Here is a 15,923-nt window from a genome sequence, read left to right as displayed (position 1 = left end):
CAGGGACCTCATGCCGTGAGGCAAGGGCAGCAGGGACCTCATGCCGTGAGGCAAGGGCAGCAGGGACCTCATGCCCGAAGGCAAGGGCAGCAGGGACCTCATGCCCGAAGGCAAGGGCAGCAGGGACCTCATGCCCGAAGGCAAGGGCAGCAGGGACCTCATGCCCGAAGGCAAGGGCAGCAGGGACCTCATGCCCGAAGGCAAGGGCAGCAGGGACCTCATGCCCGAAGGCAAGGGCAGCAGGGACCGACACCCCTCCTGGGGTCGCAGGGCCGGACACCCCTCCTGGGGTCGCAGGGCCGGACACCCCTCCTGGGGTCGCAGGGCCGGACACCCCTCCTGGGGTCGCTGGGCCGGACACCCCTCCTGTGGTCGCTGGGCCGGACACCCCTCCTGGGGTCGCTGGGCCGGACACCCCTCCTGGGGTCGCTGGGCCGGACACCCCTCCTGGGGTCGCTGGGCCGGACACCCCTCCTGGGGTCGCTGGGCCGGACACCCCTCCTGGGGTCGCTTGGCCGGACACCCCTCCTGGGGTCGCTTGGCCGGACACCCCTCCTGGGGTCGCTTGGCCGGACACCCCTCCTTTCGAAATTTGAGCACCACAGTGACATAACTGAGCAGAATTTGGCACTATGGCAGAATGAGGAAAGCTCTTTTTATGTTTGCGAGCAGGACATAACTGAATAAAATGTCCCGACCTGCCGCAATAAAAACAGAGCTTCTTATCCCTTCTATGTCTCCTTTCTTCCTCAGAGAGGCTGGGTCGTGGAAAACTCCAAAACTTGCCTTTGCTTACGCTAGAAAAACAGCAGCCAGAATTGAGAGCACCAGACTGATCTTTTCCCCTTTTTTCCTGCGTCTCCTTAAAGGGAGCACTTACTGAACCTTCAGGCAGAGCAGACAGTATCTCTGAAGACAGGATTTGAATACCCTCCAGTTTCTCTCTGAAATCCACCAGCAATGCAGGACTCAAAAACGGCAAAAACTTGAGAGGCAGGGAACCTTTCTGAAGTGAAGCCATTTTATGAGATTCAGCTGAATCAAAACAAAACTCCTGCACACGTTTATTTTGGCAGATCATTCTGTAACGATTTCTAGAGTTCTCTGTGTGTGCGTGCTTGGAAAGATGTCAGCTGAAGCCAGGTGAAAATTAAGTAAAGTTTATTGTGGAAAAAGTGGTGGTAAAAATAAATATAAACTGGATGCTTGATTACATGGAACAAAACACGATAAATGGAATATTTCAGGTTAAACATAGATGCAAAATAAACATGAAGAAATCCGGGTTTAAATCAAGCAGGGGAAAATTAACATACCCAAAAATGAAGTGATCAGGCAGGAATGGAAACAAACTGCAAATAATAGTCCAGAAATGTAGATGTTGAACCGGCAGGGTAAGAAGTCCAGAAGCAAGGCACATGCGTTTTAGCAAACTGCAGGGAAGTCTCCAAGAAGCAAATAAGGCAGAATCTGGACAGGGTTACTGGAGAGAGCCCAGTCTCACTCCATACGGAACCGCAATGATCTGCAACTAGGTGCCTGTGAGCTGGAGTTAAATAGCAGCAGGGTGTTGGGCTCCAGGTGCACACAATCAGGTAATTACCCTGCAGAGGCAGTGTGCAACTGCCATTCAGACCTGAGGCAACAAGTGAGACCCCTAGAGGCAGGAATGAGGTAATGCAAGGCAAAACAAACACAAATATTCCTAACAGGTAACGTCTAAACATTACCACCGGATTTGGAGAAAATACGTCTCTTGGTGTGAGAACAGGAAATTTCCAGCGGTAGAATTTCAGCTGGGTCGTCTTCTGCTTTTTCTGCAGTCTGGTATGTATGTCGGTCTGTGCCTGGGCTCCATAAAGGTCCAGATTTATGTCCATTTTCTTCCAGAAACCGTTGGCGTCCCTTCCTGAGGTTCAGATCTTCTTGAAAGGTGTTCTGCACATCCAACCACCCTTTGTGCCTCCCACGGCACCTTGGGATCTTAACGTGGTGTTGCATTTTCTGCAATCGGATTGGTTTGAGCCTTTACAGGAGATGGATGCAAAGTTTCTTACATGGAAAACTGTCTTTCTTACATGGAAAACTGTCACACTATTTGCCTTGGCTTCGGCACGGCGTGTTTCAGAATTGGAGGCCTTGTCTCACTAGAGCTATTGATTTTTCATGAAGATATAGCTGAACTCAGAACTCATCAACAATTTCTTCCAAAGGTGGTGTTTGCGTTTCACATCAACCTATTGTGGTTCTGGTGCTTACTGACACCTCTTCTACTTCAAAGTGCTTGGATGTTGTGAGGGCTTTGAGAATCTATGTCAAACGGACAGCTTGTCACAAAAAATCGCTGTTTGTGCTCTATGATCCCAAGAAAATTGGGTGTCCTGCTTCTAAGCAGTCTATTGCTCGCTGGATCACGCTGCCTATCCATCATGCTTACTCTACAGCGGGTTTGCCGGTTCCTAAGTCGGTTCATGGCCACTCTACTCGGTCGGTGGGTTCTTCCTGGGCGGCTGCCCGGGGGTGTCTCGGCTTTACAGCTCTGCCGAGCAGCTACTTGGTCTGGTTCGAACACGTTTGCTAAGTTCTACAAGTTTGATACCTTGGCCTCTGAGGACCTTCAGTTTGGTCAATCAGTTCTGTAAGAACCTCCGCACTCACCCACCCGGTTTGGGAGCTTTGGTACATCCCCATGGTACTAATGTGGACCCCAGTATCCTCTAGGACGTAAGAGAAAAAAGGATTTTAATTACCTACCAGTAAATTATTTTCTCGTAGTCCGTAGAGGATACTGGGCGCGCGCCCAGTGCTTCGTGTTTCCTGCAGGGTTACTTGGTCAAGTATTATTGTTGGATCAGCTGTTGCTGTTCTTGTTCATGTTGTGTTGACATGGTTTTCTTCTTGTTTGTGTGTGCTGGTTCGAATCTCACCACTCTCTTTTTCTGAATCCTTCTCTCAAGATATATCTGTCTCCTCGGGCACAGTTTCTAGACCGAGTCTGGTAGGAGGGGCATAGAGGGAGGAGCCAGTGCACACTATTGATTTCTTGAAGTGCCTAAGGCTCCTAGTGGACTCGTCTATACCCATGGTACTAATGTGGACCCCAGTATCCTCTATGGACTACGAGAAAAGGATTTACCGCTAGGTAATTAAAATCCTATTGTCGTATATATAGGACATTGTGTCTATATGTATACAAAGACTGTATCTATGAATAGTATTTTATTGTGCACAATGTATGTCATATTAATAGGACAATGGGTCTTAACAGGTTAAACTGCTGTGCAGAGAAATAGTCAATCGCTGTTGGGGGTAGTGGGGTAAAGCCCCATGGCCGCTAGTACTGTACAATCTGGAGTTGTAAGCATACAGTCACACGGAAATTGCATGGGAGTGGGTGGCTGAAATGGGGGACTAAAGGAAAGCGCGTTAAAGTGCTACTGTAAGTGAGCATTGTCAAGAAAAATACATTTAGCTTTTGTGGATAAGCTATATGGTTCCTCCACATCCAGAATTATGTACAGTGAGTTGAAAACTCTAAATAGAGAATTTATTAATAAACCATGTTAATTTAAGAACAGGGTCAATTTCAAAAGTCTACAATATACTTATAACTGTATGTTCCTCAAATCATGTAAAAAAAAAAAAAAAATCCATACATTTTTACCTATTGCTGTTAGTGTTAAGTATAATACTACATTTTCTCTTTTATAATAAATCTTAACTGGTAATTAACTAAATATTGTATCAACATACATACTAAAATAATAATTTTTACATTCACACTAAAGTGGTTTTCATTTTTAAAAATTCCTGAGTTGCATCTGCTGATGTCCTAAAGACGTATTTAAACATTTACAGTGTCCCCAGCTGTGTCAGTCAAGAAGATTTTATAACTTCATTCAGCTTGGTGATCTTGAGAGCCCAGCCCCACTGGGCAGGCATTTGTGAGGGGCCGAGTACAGGCAGCGATACAGCCATTCCTTTCTCTCCTAGTGATGCCCAGTTAAGGTTCCTGTCATATCCAAGCAGTTGAACCTGCAATAAAATAACACCATTGTGACCATATAATTCTGTAGCAAACCTCTACACTTGTACACGTATTTGTACTTGTACGTGTATTTGTACACGTCTACACCTGTACAAGTATTGTGTAACATTTTATGATTTTAGCTTCAACCACTTATTTAGTGACATCAATTTATTAACTGAGATGCAAAACCACATTACTCTGTTAACCATGCTAGCTAAAAAGGCAGCTGTATTCTTACTAGGGAATGGGATACAAAGGCACTGACCACCACACAGCTTCTTTCAAGCATCACTAGTTAATTAGAATGCAGTTCATCACAGCAACTGACACTAGACTCTGTACCTTGGCGTCCTCTCATTGGCTTCAGGCACCCAGAAGAGCTCTGTAATGACACTCTTAGCTGCAAGTATCAGCTGTAAAATATTAAGGACAAGATGTACCAAATACAAAAATGTGGTAAATGCTCCAAAAACTGCAGTTTTCATATGATTACTGCAACAATTTGCGCAGTCCCTAAAGGCTACAATAGGGCTGTGATGTGGTCTATGAATAAAGCTAAAGAAATTGTAGGTTTCCAATTCCTAACGTCATCATTAGATGATTGTAGCCTAGGGACTACGTTATGCAAAATTCCCGGTTTGTTACTAATCCCTTGGTCAGGTCGATGGGCGTGCATTACATCACCTGAAGTGATGACACTGCCTGGACAGCTAAATATTGCGGAGCTGTCCCGCCAAGAAGATGATGAAGCATACCATTGGACATTTCCGCAAGTAAGTACAGGTATGCAATCATGTCCGTTGATGAGTACATGATAAATGCAATCATTAATACATCTTCCCCTAAGAGATTTGTTTAAGCTTCTTTTTTTCATATTTTTTTTCTTTTAAGTATGACAATGGTACTGAGTTGCCTGTTTCATATGCCCAGCTCTGGAGCCGCAAAATTGACTTGTGTCTAACTCTACATCAGTTCCAAAGTGTATAACCTGTTCCATATTGCCTCTACTTCTACTGGGGAAAACGGGACCCTATAAAGATGTTTCCTATGGTACAAAATGTACCTCAATTTTCTACTCTTTGTTGATGTCACAAACCCAGTGATGAACAACCGCATAATGTTGAATCCTGCCATCCCCAAGACTCCATAGAGATTTATCTAGAAAATGGTCATTGGAAGGGCTTTGGCCCTGGATCGCTGTCCTTACCCCCTGAAGAAATAAAAAGGTTATACTGCTTCCCCGGTCTATACTGTAGCTCCACAAAATGCTGACAAGAGGAAGAAAAATGCCTAGTTCTACTGTTTTGTAGCCAATAATGCAATTTATCTCTGGGGACTTTCTTAATCACTGAATACAGAGTTTCACCAACTAATAAAACAACCTACAAATACAGTAGGTGTAGTTAAACAATTTTTTTGATTGTGGGTATGCCATTCACAGACACAGACCTCTCTCATGGAGCCTACAACGAAAGTCATACTTCTAAATGAGACAGATCATTGTAACTAGTGATACTACACTTGGGAAATCCCAAGCATCATTATAATGTTTTTAATTTATATTCCTATGAAGGGCAAATTTCCACACACTAAGTGCCAGAGTCTAAAGTCATAACTACGCCAGAGTTTACTGCTGTTCCCTAATGTGACTTTACTTTTCCTATCCAGGATCCTTCAGTGGACCACCATCTTGTAGTACAATGGTGGGCGTAGCAGAAGATCAGCTGCAGCCATATCAATTTTAGGCACTGAACACTACTTAGAGGACTCTTGAGCCTAATCGGATGCATAGGGTTAAGTCGTAAGAATACACTGTCACTTGTCTGTCTACTACCCTTTATTAATGACATTTTTGATAACCTGATGTGCCAAAAATAAAGAAACTTGTTGATGTTGTCAGGGACCCCAGTAAGTATTCCTCAGTTTGCACTCTGACTATGGCCAGAGGCAGTCATTTGAATAGCCCGTGGTAGCATAATCCTCTCTTTAACTACCACCACCCATGGAAACAATGGGGCCACAGGTCCCCAGAAAGTCTATCACAATTGAGCAGGCTCACGCAGTTAGTTTGGTCTCCTCCTAAATTTTTGCAATCAATAACAGTTATAACCTTAGCAATCTAATAGTTTGTTTTTTTTTGTTTTTAATGAATGGGTTCTGGAGTATATCTGAAATAGACTAATAAAATAATACTTTTTCTTTACAACAGAAGTACAATGCTTAATGACAGAACTGATATAAAAATACATTTTATTACATATTACATAGACAAATGTGTTGCAATTTCACATAAAAGGGAAACATTTACAGATTATAACATGCAGCTTGTTCCAGCTGGGAGGAACTGCAAAAAATAAGAATTTACTCACCGGTAATTCTATTTCTCGTAGTCCGTAGTGGATGCTGGCTACTCCGTAAGGACCATGGGGTATAGACGGGCTCCGCAGGAGACTGGGCACTCTTAAAAGAAAGATTAGGTACTATATCTGGTGTGCACTGGCTCCTCCCTCTATGCCCCTCCTCCAGACCTCAGTTAGGGAAACTGTGCCCGGAAGAGCTGACATTACTAGGAAAGGATTTGGAATCCAGGGTAAGACTCATACCAGCCACACCAATCACACCGTACAACTCGTGATAACTATACCCAGTTAACAGTATGAACAATAACTGAGCCTCTCTCAACAGATGGCTCATACAATAACCCTTTAGTTAAGCAATAACTATATACATGTATTGCAGAGAGTCCGCACTTGGGACGGGCTCCCAGCATCCACTACGGACTACGAGAAATAGAATTACCGGTGAGTAAATTCTTATTTTCTCTGACGTCCTAGTGGATGCTGGCTACTCCGTAAGGACCATGGGGATTATACCAAAGCTCCCAAACGGGCGGGAGAGTGCGGATGACTCTGCAGCACCGAATGAGCAAACTCAAGGTCCTCCTCAGCCAGGGTATCAAACTTGTAGAATTTTGCAAAAGTGTTTGAACCCGACCAAGTTGCAGCTCGGCAAAGTTGTAAAGCCGAGACCCCTCGGGCAGCCGCCCAAGAAGAGCCCACCTTCCTCGTGGAATGGGCTTTTACTGATTTAGGATGCGGCAGTCCAGCCGCAGAATGTGCAAGCTGAATCGTGCTACAGATCCAGCGAGCAATAGTCTGCTTTTAAGCAGGAGCACCCAGCTTGTTGGGTGCATGCAGGATAAATAGAGAGTCAGTCTTTCTGACTCTAGCCATCCTGGAAACATAAAGTTTCAGGGCCCAGACTACGTCCAGCAACTTGGAATCCTCCAAGTCCCTAGTAGCCGCAGGCACCACAATAGGTTGGTTCAAATGAAACGATGATACCACCTTAGGGAGAAATTGGGGACGAGTCCTCCATTCTGCCCTTTCCATATGGAAGATCAGATATGGGCTTTTACATGACAAAGCCGCCAATTCTGACACACGCCTAGTCCAAGCTAGGGCCAAAAGCATGACCACTTTCCACGTGAGATATTTTAGCTCCACGGTCTTAAGTGGCTCAAACCAGTGGGATTTTAGGAATCCAACACACGTTAAGATCCCAAGGTGCCACTGGAGGCACAAAAGGGGCTGAATATGCAGCACCCCTGTAACAACGTCCGAACTTCAGGCAGTGAAGCCAGTTCTTTTTGAGAGAAAAAGGGATAGGGCCGAATCTTGGCCTTTATGGTTCCTAATTTTAGGCCCATAGTCACTCCTGACTGTAGGAAGTGCAGGAATCGACCCCCCTGGAATTCCTCTGTAGGGCCTTCCCGGCCACACACCAAGCAACCTATTTTCGCCATATACAGTGAAAAAGTCTTGCTGTCACGTCTTTCCTAGCCTTTATCAGCGTAGGAATAACTGCATCCGGAATGCCCTTTTCCGCTAGGATCCGGCGTTCAACCGCCATGCCGTCCAACGCAGCCGCGGTAAGTCTTGGATCAGACAGGGTCCCTGTTGCAACATGTCCTGACTGAGAGGCAGAGGCCATGGGTCCTCTGAGAGCATTTCTTGCAGTTCCGGGTACCGAGTCCTTCTTGGCCAATCCGGAGCAAAGAATATTGTTCACACTCCTCCGTTTATTACAATTCTCAGCCCTAGGGTCTGAGAGGAAGAGGAGGGAATATATAGACCGACTGGAACACCCACGGTGTTACTAGTGCGACCACAGCTATCGCCTGAGAGTCCCTTGACCCAGCGTAAAACCTTTTTTATCTTTTTATTGAGGTGGTACGCCATGTAGTCCACTTGAGGCAGTTTCCATCAATTTGCAAAACTGCGTGAAGACTTCCTGATGAAGTCACCACTTTCCCGGGAGGAGGTCGTGTCCACTCCCGGAATGAACACTGCTGACAGTGCGCTTACTTGATTCTCCGCCCAGCGAAGAATTCTGGTGGCTTCTACCCTCTCCACCCTGCTCCTTGTGCCGCCCTGGCGGTTTACATGAGCCCCTGCGGTCTGACTGGATCAGAACCGGTTGGTCGCGAAGCAGGATCTCCGCTTGACTTAGGGCGTTGTATATGGCCCTTAGTTCCAGGATATTGATGTGAAGGCAAGTCTGTTGGCTTGACCACAAACCTTGGAATTTTCTTCCCTGTGTAACTGCCCCCAACCCTCGGAGGCTTGCATCCGTGGTCACCAGGACCCAGTCCTGAATGCCGAATCTGCGGCCCTCGAGAAGGTGAGCACTCCTCAGCCACCACAGGAGAGACACCCTGGCCCTGGGGGATAGGGTGATTAACCGATGCATCTGAAGATGTGATCCGGACCACTTGTCCAGTAAGTTCCATTGTCCTTGCATGGAACCAGCCGAAGGGGATGGCCTCGTATGATGCCATCATCCTTCCCAGGACTCGAGTGCAGTGAAGCACTGACACCTGTTTTGGTTTTCAATAGATTCCTGACCAGTGTCATGAGCTCCTGAGCTCTCTCTATCGGGAGATAAACCCTCTTCTGGTCTGTGTCTAGGATCATGCCTAGGCGAGGCAGATGAGCTGTAGGAACCAACTGCGACTTCGGAATATATAGAATCCAGTCGTGTTGCCATTTCACTTCCAGAGAAGGTAATACGCTGTCCAGCAACTGCTCTCTTGATCTCGCTTTTATTGAGGAGATCATCCAAGTATGTGATAATAGTGACACCTTGCTTCCGCGGGAGCACCATCATATCCGCCATTACCTTGGTGAAATTGGTAATGACAATCCCGTACCGCAATTCTGAGGTACGCCTGATGAGGTGGATAAATGGGGACACGAAGGTATGCATCCCTTATGTCCCGATTCATTTCAGGCTTGCAATGACCGCTCTTAGCGATTCCATCTTGAACCTGAACCTTTTCAGGTATATGTTCAGGGATTTTAATTCAATATGGGTCTAACCGAACCGTCTGGTTTCGGGATTATAACATGGTCGAATAATAACACCCTCTTGTTGAAGGAGGGGACCCTTGACCACCACCTGTTGAAGATACAATTTACAAATTGCAGTTAACACTGGCTCCCTCTCTTGGGGGGAAGCCCGCCGGGTCCTCGGTGAGGGGGCATCTTCTCACAGTGCAGCCTGTATCCCTGCGATACAATTTCTATTGCCCAGGGATCTAACAGGGAGTGAACCCACTTGTGGCTGAACTTACGAAGGCGTGTCCCCACCGGGCCTAGCTCCGCCTGTGGAGCCCCAGCGACATGCGGTGGATTTTTGTAGAGGCCGGGGAGGACTTCTGTTCCTGGGGACTAGCTGTGTTGTACAGCTTCTTTCCTCTGCCCCCGGCTCTGACAAGAAAGGACGCACCTCAGACTTTCTTGTTTCTTTATTCGAAAAGCTGCATTTAATAAAGTCGTGCTTTCCTAGGCTGTGCAGGAATATAAGGCAAAATATCAGAATTACCAGCTATAGCTGTGGAGACCAGGCCCGAGAACCTTTCTCCACACAATCCTCAGCCTTCCATATGCCTCTTAAGTCGGCATCATCTGTCCAATGTATATTCTACAGGACACGTCAAGCAGAAATCGACATAGCTTTTGTCTCTAGGACCCAGTATACTCATGTCCCTTTGGGCATGCTTTATAATTATATATCTATCACTTAAGACAGCATCTTAAAATATTTATATGCATACTAGGGTCTCAATCTCTGCTGATAAGGTACCTGTCCACGCTGCCACAGCGCTATAAACCCATGCCGACACAATTGCCGGTCTGGGTAGTATACTAGAATGTGCACCCTATCTGCAGGATCCCTGAGAATAGCTAGTGCAAACAGGACACCCAAGGGGAAGATTCTCAACACATCCTGGCCCTAGTGGGGAAAGGATACAGCCTGAGAATTCTCTTGTGGGAAGCTGCCGTCTCTTGTCTGGAGATTCCCGCTCTTTTTCCTCATGAGAGGAGGGAAATTTACCTCAGCATTCTTCCCCTTAACATGTGTACTCTCGTGTCAGGTAGAGATGAGTCATCAGTGATATGCAAATCATCTTTTATTCCAATAATCATATATTGAATATCTTTTAGCCCTCTTGGCTGTAACTTTGCATTATCGTAGTCGACAGTGGAGTTAAACTCCGTGTCGATACTTTGTTATTTTGGATAGTGAGCATAGAGAGAGACTCTGAAGGACTCTGTGACATAGGGACAGACCAGGGTAGATTTCCTTTCTGTTCCCTAACCTTTTGTGCAATAATTTTACCTCAGCACTTACACACATCCAAACAGGTGTCGGCATTGTTGACGGAGACACCCTCCCACACACTTATCCGCTCTATCACCTCCTTAGAGGAGCCTTTTACCTCAGACATGTCAACACACGCGTACCGACACACCACACACACAGGGGATGCTCTTTTGAAGACAGTTCCCCCACCAGGCCCTTTGGAGAGACAGAGAGAGAGTATGCCAGCACACACCACAGCGCTATATAATACAGGGATGTACACTATACTGAGTGATTTTTCCCCCCCTCTCTTTTTTACCCTTTGTGTACCAGGATACTGCAGGGGAGAGCCTGGGGAGCTTCCTTCCAGCTGAGCTGTGAAGAGAAAATGGCGCCGGTGTGCTGAGGAAGAAGGCCCGGCCCCCTCAGCGGCGGGCTTCTGTCCTTTTATGTACTTTAATGGCGGGGGTTAATGCACATATACAGTTTATCAGACTGTATTATGTGCTTTTCGCCAAGTAAGGTAATCTAATTGCTGCCCAGGGCGCCCCCCCCCCAGCGCCCTGCACCCATCAGTGACCGGAGTGTGTGGTGTGCTAAGGGAGCAATGGCGCACAGCTGCAGTGCTGTGCGCTACCTTAATGAAGACCGGAGTCTTCAGCCGCCGATTTTCAACTTCTCTTCGTTCTTCTGGCTCTGCAAGGGGGATGGCGGCGCGGCTCCGGGACCGGACGACCGAGGACTGGGCCTGTGTTTGATCCCTCTGGAGCTAATGGTGTCCAGTAGCCTTAGAAGCCCAAGCTAGCTGCAAGCAGGTAGGTTCGCTTCTCTCCCCTCAGTCCCACGTAGCAGTGAGTCTGTTGCCAGCAGATCTCACTGAAAATAAAAAACCTAACAAATACTTTCTTTCTAGGAAGCTCAGGAGAGCCCCTAGGGTGCATCCAGCTCTGGCCGGGCACAGATACTAACTGAGGTCTGGAGGAGGGGCATAGAGGGAGGAGCCAGTGCACAGCAGATACAGTATAGTACCTAATCTTTCTTTTAAGAGTGCCCAGTCTCCTGCGGAGCCCGTCTATACCCCATGGTCCTTACGGAGTAGCCAGCATCCACTATGACGTCAGAGAAAATGCAGGTACAGACTACAAGTGCAAATGATTCCCCATTCTAACATAGAATGAAAGTCTCCCCCTCCCTTCCCCCCACATAGATGATGTCATACTCAAGTCTCTGATCACTGGCTGGCTTGTTATATAACCTGTGTTCCATACAAGTACTGCTCACATAATTTTTTACTTAAGTACAAATAACCATATAATTTTCCCTGTATAATAGCTACCGGAAATATGGTATGTTCACATTAATCTCTATTGAGGTCTGAATATTCCCTTGGTCAGACAGTTGTTTGTTTACCCCCCACCAGACTTGCCTACCCGACCCTCTCCATGAGGGAGAAAATGCTCTGTTCCTGGACTTTCCTGGTAATGTATGATTGCCATCACCTGTGGTGAGCTAGTTATTTGATAAGAAAGGTGTTTCACCACAGGTGATGGCAATGGACTATTAGAAAAGGATTTACCAGTAGGTATTAAAATCATATTTTCTCTAGCATCCATAAGGGATATTGGGGGAAACTAGTACGATGGGGACGTCCCAAAGCTTCCAGAACGGGAGGGAATGTGTGGGGTATCCTCTTTGGCCAGGGTATCAAACTCGTAGAACTTCACAAAAGTGTTCTTCCCCGACCAGGTAGCAGCTCTGCATAGTTGCTGCCCAAGAAGAGCCAACTGATCTAGTAGAGTGGGCCTTTACAGATGTAGGAACAGGTAAGGTTGCCGACACATAGGCCTGTTGGATAGTAAGCCTAATCCAAAGAGCAATGGACTGCTTTGAAGCAGGGCAACCCTTTTTCTGCGCATCATAAAGCACGAACAAGGAATCCATTTTTCTGACCCGAGCTGTGTGCTTGACATAGATCTTCAAGACACGCACAGCATCCAATGACTCCGGAAGAGTAGAAGTGTCAGAACTGGACGAAACCACAATAGGTTGCTTCAGATGAAACGCAGAGACAACCTTCGCCAAGAACTGCTGTCTAGTCCGGAGCTGTCCTCGTAAAAGACCAAGTACAGACTTTTACACGATAAGGGCCCCAATTCTGAAGCACGGCAAGAAGAAGCCAGGGCCAGTAACATCACCATCTTCCACGTGAGGTACTTGTCTTCTGCCATCATCAGAGGTTCAAACCAGGAGGACTGTAGAAATTTCAACACTACATCCAAATCCCAGGGTGCCGTTGGCGGCACAAAGGGATGTTGTATGTGGAGTACCCTTTGCAAGAAGGCCTGAACTTCTGGCAACACTGCCAATTTTTTCTGAAAGAAAATGGAGAGAGCTGAAATCTGGACCTTAATGGAACCCAGACATAAGCCCTTATCCACACCAGCCTGCAGGAAACGTAGCAAACGTCCCAAGTGAAACACTGCAAACACTGTTGAGACAAGAAGCCATCATGTCTATTTGTGGGCAACCCCACTGGTCGATGATCGGCTGGAACACCAGATGGTGGAGCCCCCCACTCCCCTGGGTGGAGATTGTGACGACTCAGGAAGTCCGCCTCCCAGTTGTCCACACCCGGAATGAAGATTGCTGACATGGATCTTGCATTTCTTTCCGCCCAGAGGAGTATCTTTTGACACCTCTCGCATGCAGGCTCTGCTTTTTGTCCCTCCTTGTCGATTGATATATGCCACTGCCGTAGCGTTGTCCGACTGTACTTGGATCACGTGATCCCCGAGTAGAGGAGAGGCCTGAAGTAGAGCATTGTAAATCGCCCGAAGTTCCAGAATGTTGATTGGAAGGAAGCTTTCGTGGGCTGACCACTTGCCCTGAAACTGCGACCCTTGGGTGACAGCTCCCTATCCTCTGAGACTCGCATCCATTGTGAGGAGGGTCCAATCTTGAATCCCGAAACTTCTGCCTTCCTGGAGATTGGAGGACTGTAGCCACCACAGGAGGGAAATCCTGACCTGAGGTGACAGCTGAATCATCCGGTGCATCTGGAGATGCGACCCGGACCACTTGCTCAGGAGATCAAACTGAAACGTTCTGGCATGGAACCTCCCATACTGGATTACCTCGTATGAGGCAACCATCTTTCCCAACAATCTTATGCAGAGATGAACAGACACTCAAAGAGGTCATAGCACCATACGGACCATCTCCTGAAGTGTTTTCGCCTTGTCCTCTGATAGAAACACCTTCTGGGCCACAGTATCCAGCAACATCCCCAGAAACAGGAGCCTCTGAGTTGGCTCCAGCTGGGACTTCTTAAGCTGAGGATCCACCCATGGTCGGACAGAAGACGGATGGTGCGGTCAATATGGAGCAACAAAAGCTCACTGGATCTTGCCTTTATCAGAAGATCGTCCAGATAAGGGACCACAATGATTCCCTGGAGCCGGAGTTGAAGCATCATCTCTGCCATCACCTTTGTGAATACCCTCAGGGCTGTCGACAGGCCAAAGAGCAGTGCCTGGAATTGGAAGTGATCGTCCAGCAGGGCAAATCGCATATTCCGATTTGGCCTGATGAGGCCAAATCGGAATATGGAGATAGGCGTCCTTGATAGCCAAGGAGACCATAAATTCCTGTTCTTCCAGGCCCGCTATCACTGCTCGCAGGGATTCCATTTTGAACTTGAACAACGTCAAATAAGGATTCAAGGATTTCAGATCTGACCGACCTATCCGGCTTCGGCACCACAAACAGGTTTGAGTAAAACCCCTTTGCCACGTTTCGGTCGTGGAAATGTAACAATGACGTTGGACTGGACCAACTTTCGGATAGCCTGTTGCAATGTAACTTGCATATCCTCCAAAGCTGGTAAGCTTGATTTTAAAAATCGTTGGGGTTGGGGGGGGGGGGGGGGGGGTGGCGGGGGGAAGTACTGTCGAACATCAGCTTGTAGACTTGAGAAACGAGCTCCCTGACCCAGGCATCCTGGCAAGAGGCTTCCCAGACGCAGCTGAAGTGATGCAGTCGGGCTCCCAACTTAAGGTCCCCTTGGGGTGGGTGGGCACCATCATGCTGCTGAGGGCTTAGTGGAAGCAGAAATGGTGGACTGTTCCTGAGTACTGGTACTTGCAGGTTTTCTGGGCTTACCTCTGGTGCCATATCGTAAAGAGAGGAAAGACAACTCTTTTTTTATGGGGCAGTCTTGTAATGATTTAAAACGTAACTTTTAATATAACAACAAAGACTTACACTGACATACTCACATGTAGTTACATTATTTGAAATAGTAACTTTTCAAGAAACTCATTCACAGCCTACCATCAGACAGAAACACAATTGCCAAATATGCACTTCTTCCATACTTATCATATACTAGGTGCTTCATCGCGCCCTACGGGCGCTCTTCACACCGTCGGAAGGGGCTACGCCCCTTTAACCCCTGCACGCCTTTCTGGGGTTCAATATATGGAGTATTCCCTGCATTCCTAGTTTTGTTAGTGTTTGAATATTGCACAATGAAAGGCCTTCCGATGGTGAAGGGGGCGTAGTCCCTTGCAACAGGAAGGGGTTTGGGGAGTGGGGACCGCGGATGGGGGAGGGGGTATGAAGGCGCTGTGGGTGGGGTAGGAGCAGGGGTGTCGCAGGTGGGGGATGGTAGCTGCAGGGCTGTTGCGGATGGAGGAGGGGTTCCGAAGGCGCTGCAGATGGGGAAGGGGTGGGTGCGGGTGTGCAGTGGATGGGGGAGGTGTGCAGGGGGCGCGGTGGGTGGGGGAGGGGTGGATGCGGGGGTAACGTGGGTGGGGGAGTGGCGGGTGCGGTGCTGTTGCGAATGGTGTAGGCGATGCGGATTGGGAAGGGGCTGCTGCGTGGGTGGGGTAGGGGATCCAAAGGTGTAGCGGGCGGGGGAGAGCCAGATGCGGGGTGTGGCGGATGGGGGAGGGGGTCCGGAGGTGATGTAGGTGGTGGAGGGGCGGGTGGCATAGGGGGTCTGGAGGCGCCGCGGGTGGGTACCGGGGGAGGGGGCCGGGGGGGTGTTGTGTGTGGGGGAGGGGCAGGTGCTGGGCTGGATGGGGGAGGGGTTCCAGAGGTACTGCGGGTGGGAAAGGGTGTGGCGGGTGGGTAGGAGGTGTGGAGGCGTTGCGGGTGGGAGAGGGGGGGGGTGCAGTGAATGAGGTTAGGGGTCCGGAGGAGGGAGGGTCCGTGTGTGTTGAGGTGTGGGGTCCGTAGGCGC

The 15,923-nt window shown here is 48.0% G+C and overlaps 1 protein-coding gene across 4 annotated transcripts in view; it reads right to left on the bottom strand.

The window, feature by feature from the left end:
* Window positions 1-2,756: 2,756 nt before the first annotated feature.
* FUCA2 (alpha-L-fucosidase 2) overlaps window positions 2,757-15,923 on the bottom strand; it is a 237,734-nt gene continuing 224,567 nt past the window's right edge. For 3 of the 4 annotated variants that reach the window (XM_063917472.1, XM_063917473.1, XM_063917474.1), the window contains one exon: window positions 2,757-4,035. In XM_063917472.1, coding sequence (XP_063773542.1) covers window positions 3,877-4,035 — 159 coding nt within the window. In that variant the 3' untranslated portion in view covers window positions 2,757-3,876. The remainder of the gene's footprint in view (window positions 4,036-15,923) is intronic. The other variant, XM_063917471.1, reaches the window with a different exon arrangement.

Source organism: Pseudophryne corroboree, chromosome 4 (assembly GCF_028390025.1).
Source record: "Pseudophryne corroboree isolate aPseCor3 chromosome 4, aPseCor3.hap2, whole genome shotgun sequence".
Lineage (NCBI taxonomy): Eukaryota > Metazoa > Chordata > Amphibia > Anura > Myobatrachidae > Pseudophryne > Pseudophryne corroboree.
This window is presented reverse-complemented; position numbering and strand designations above follow the sequence as displayed.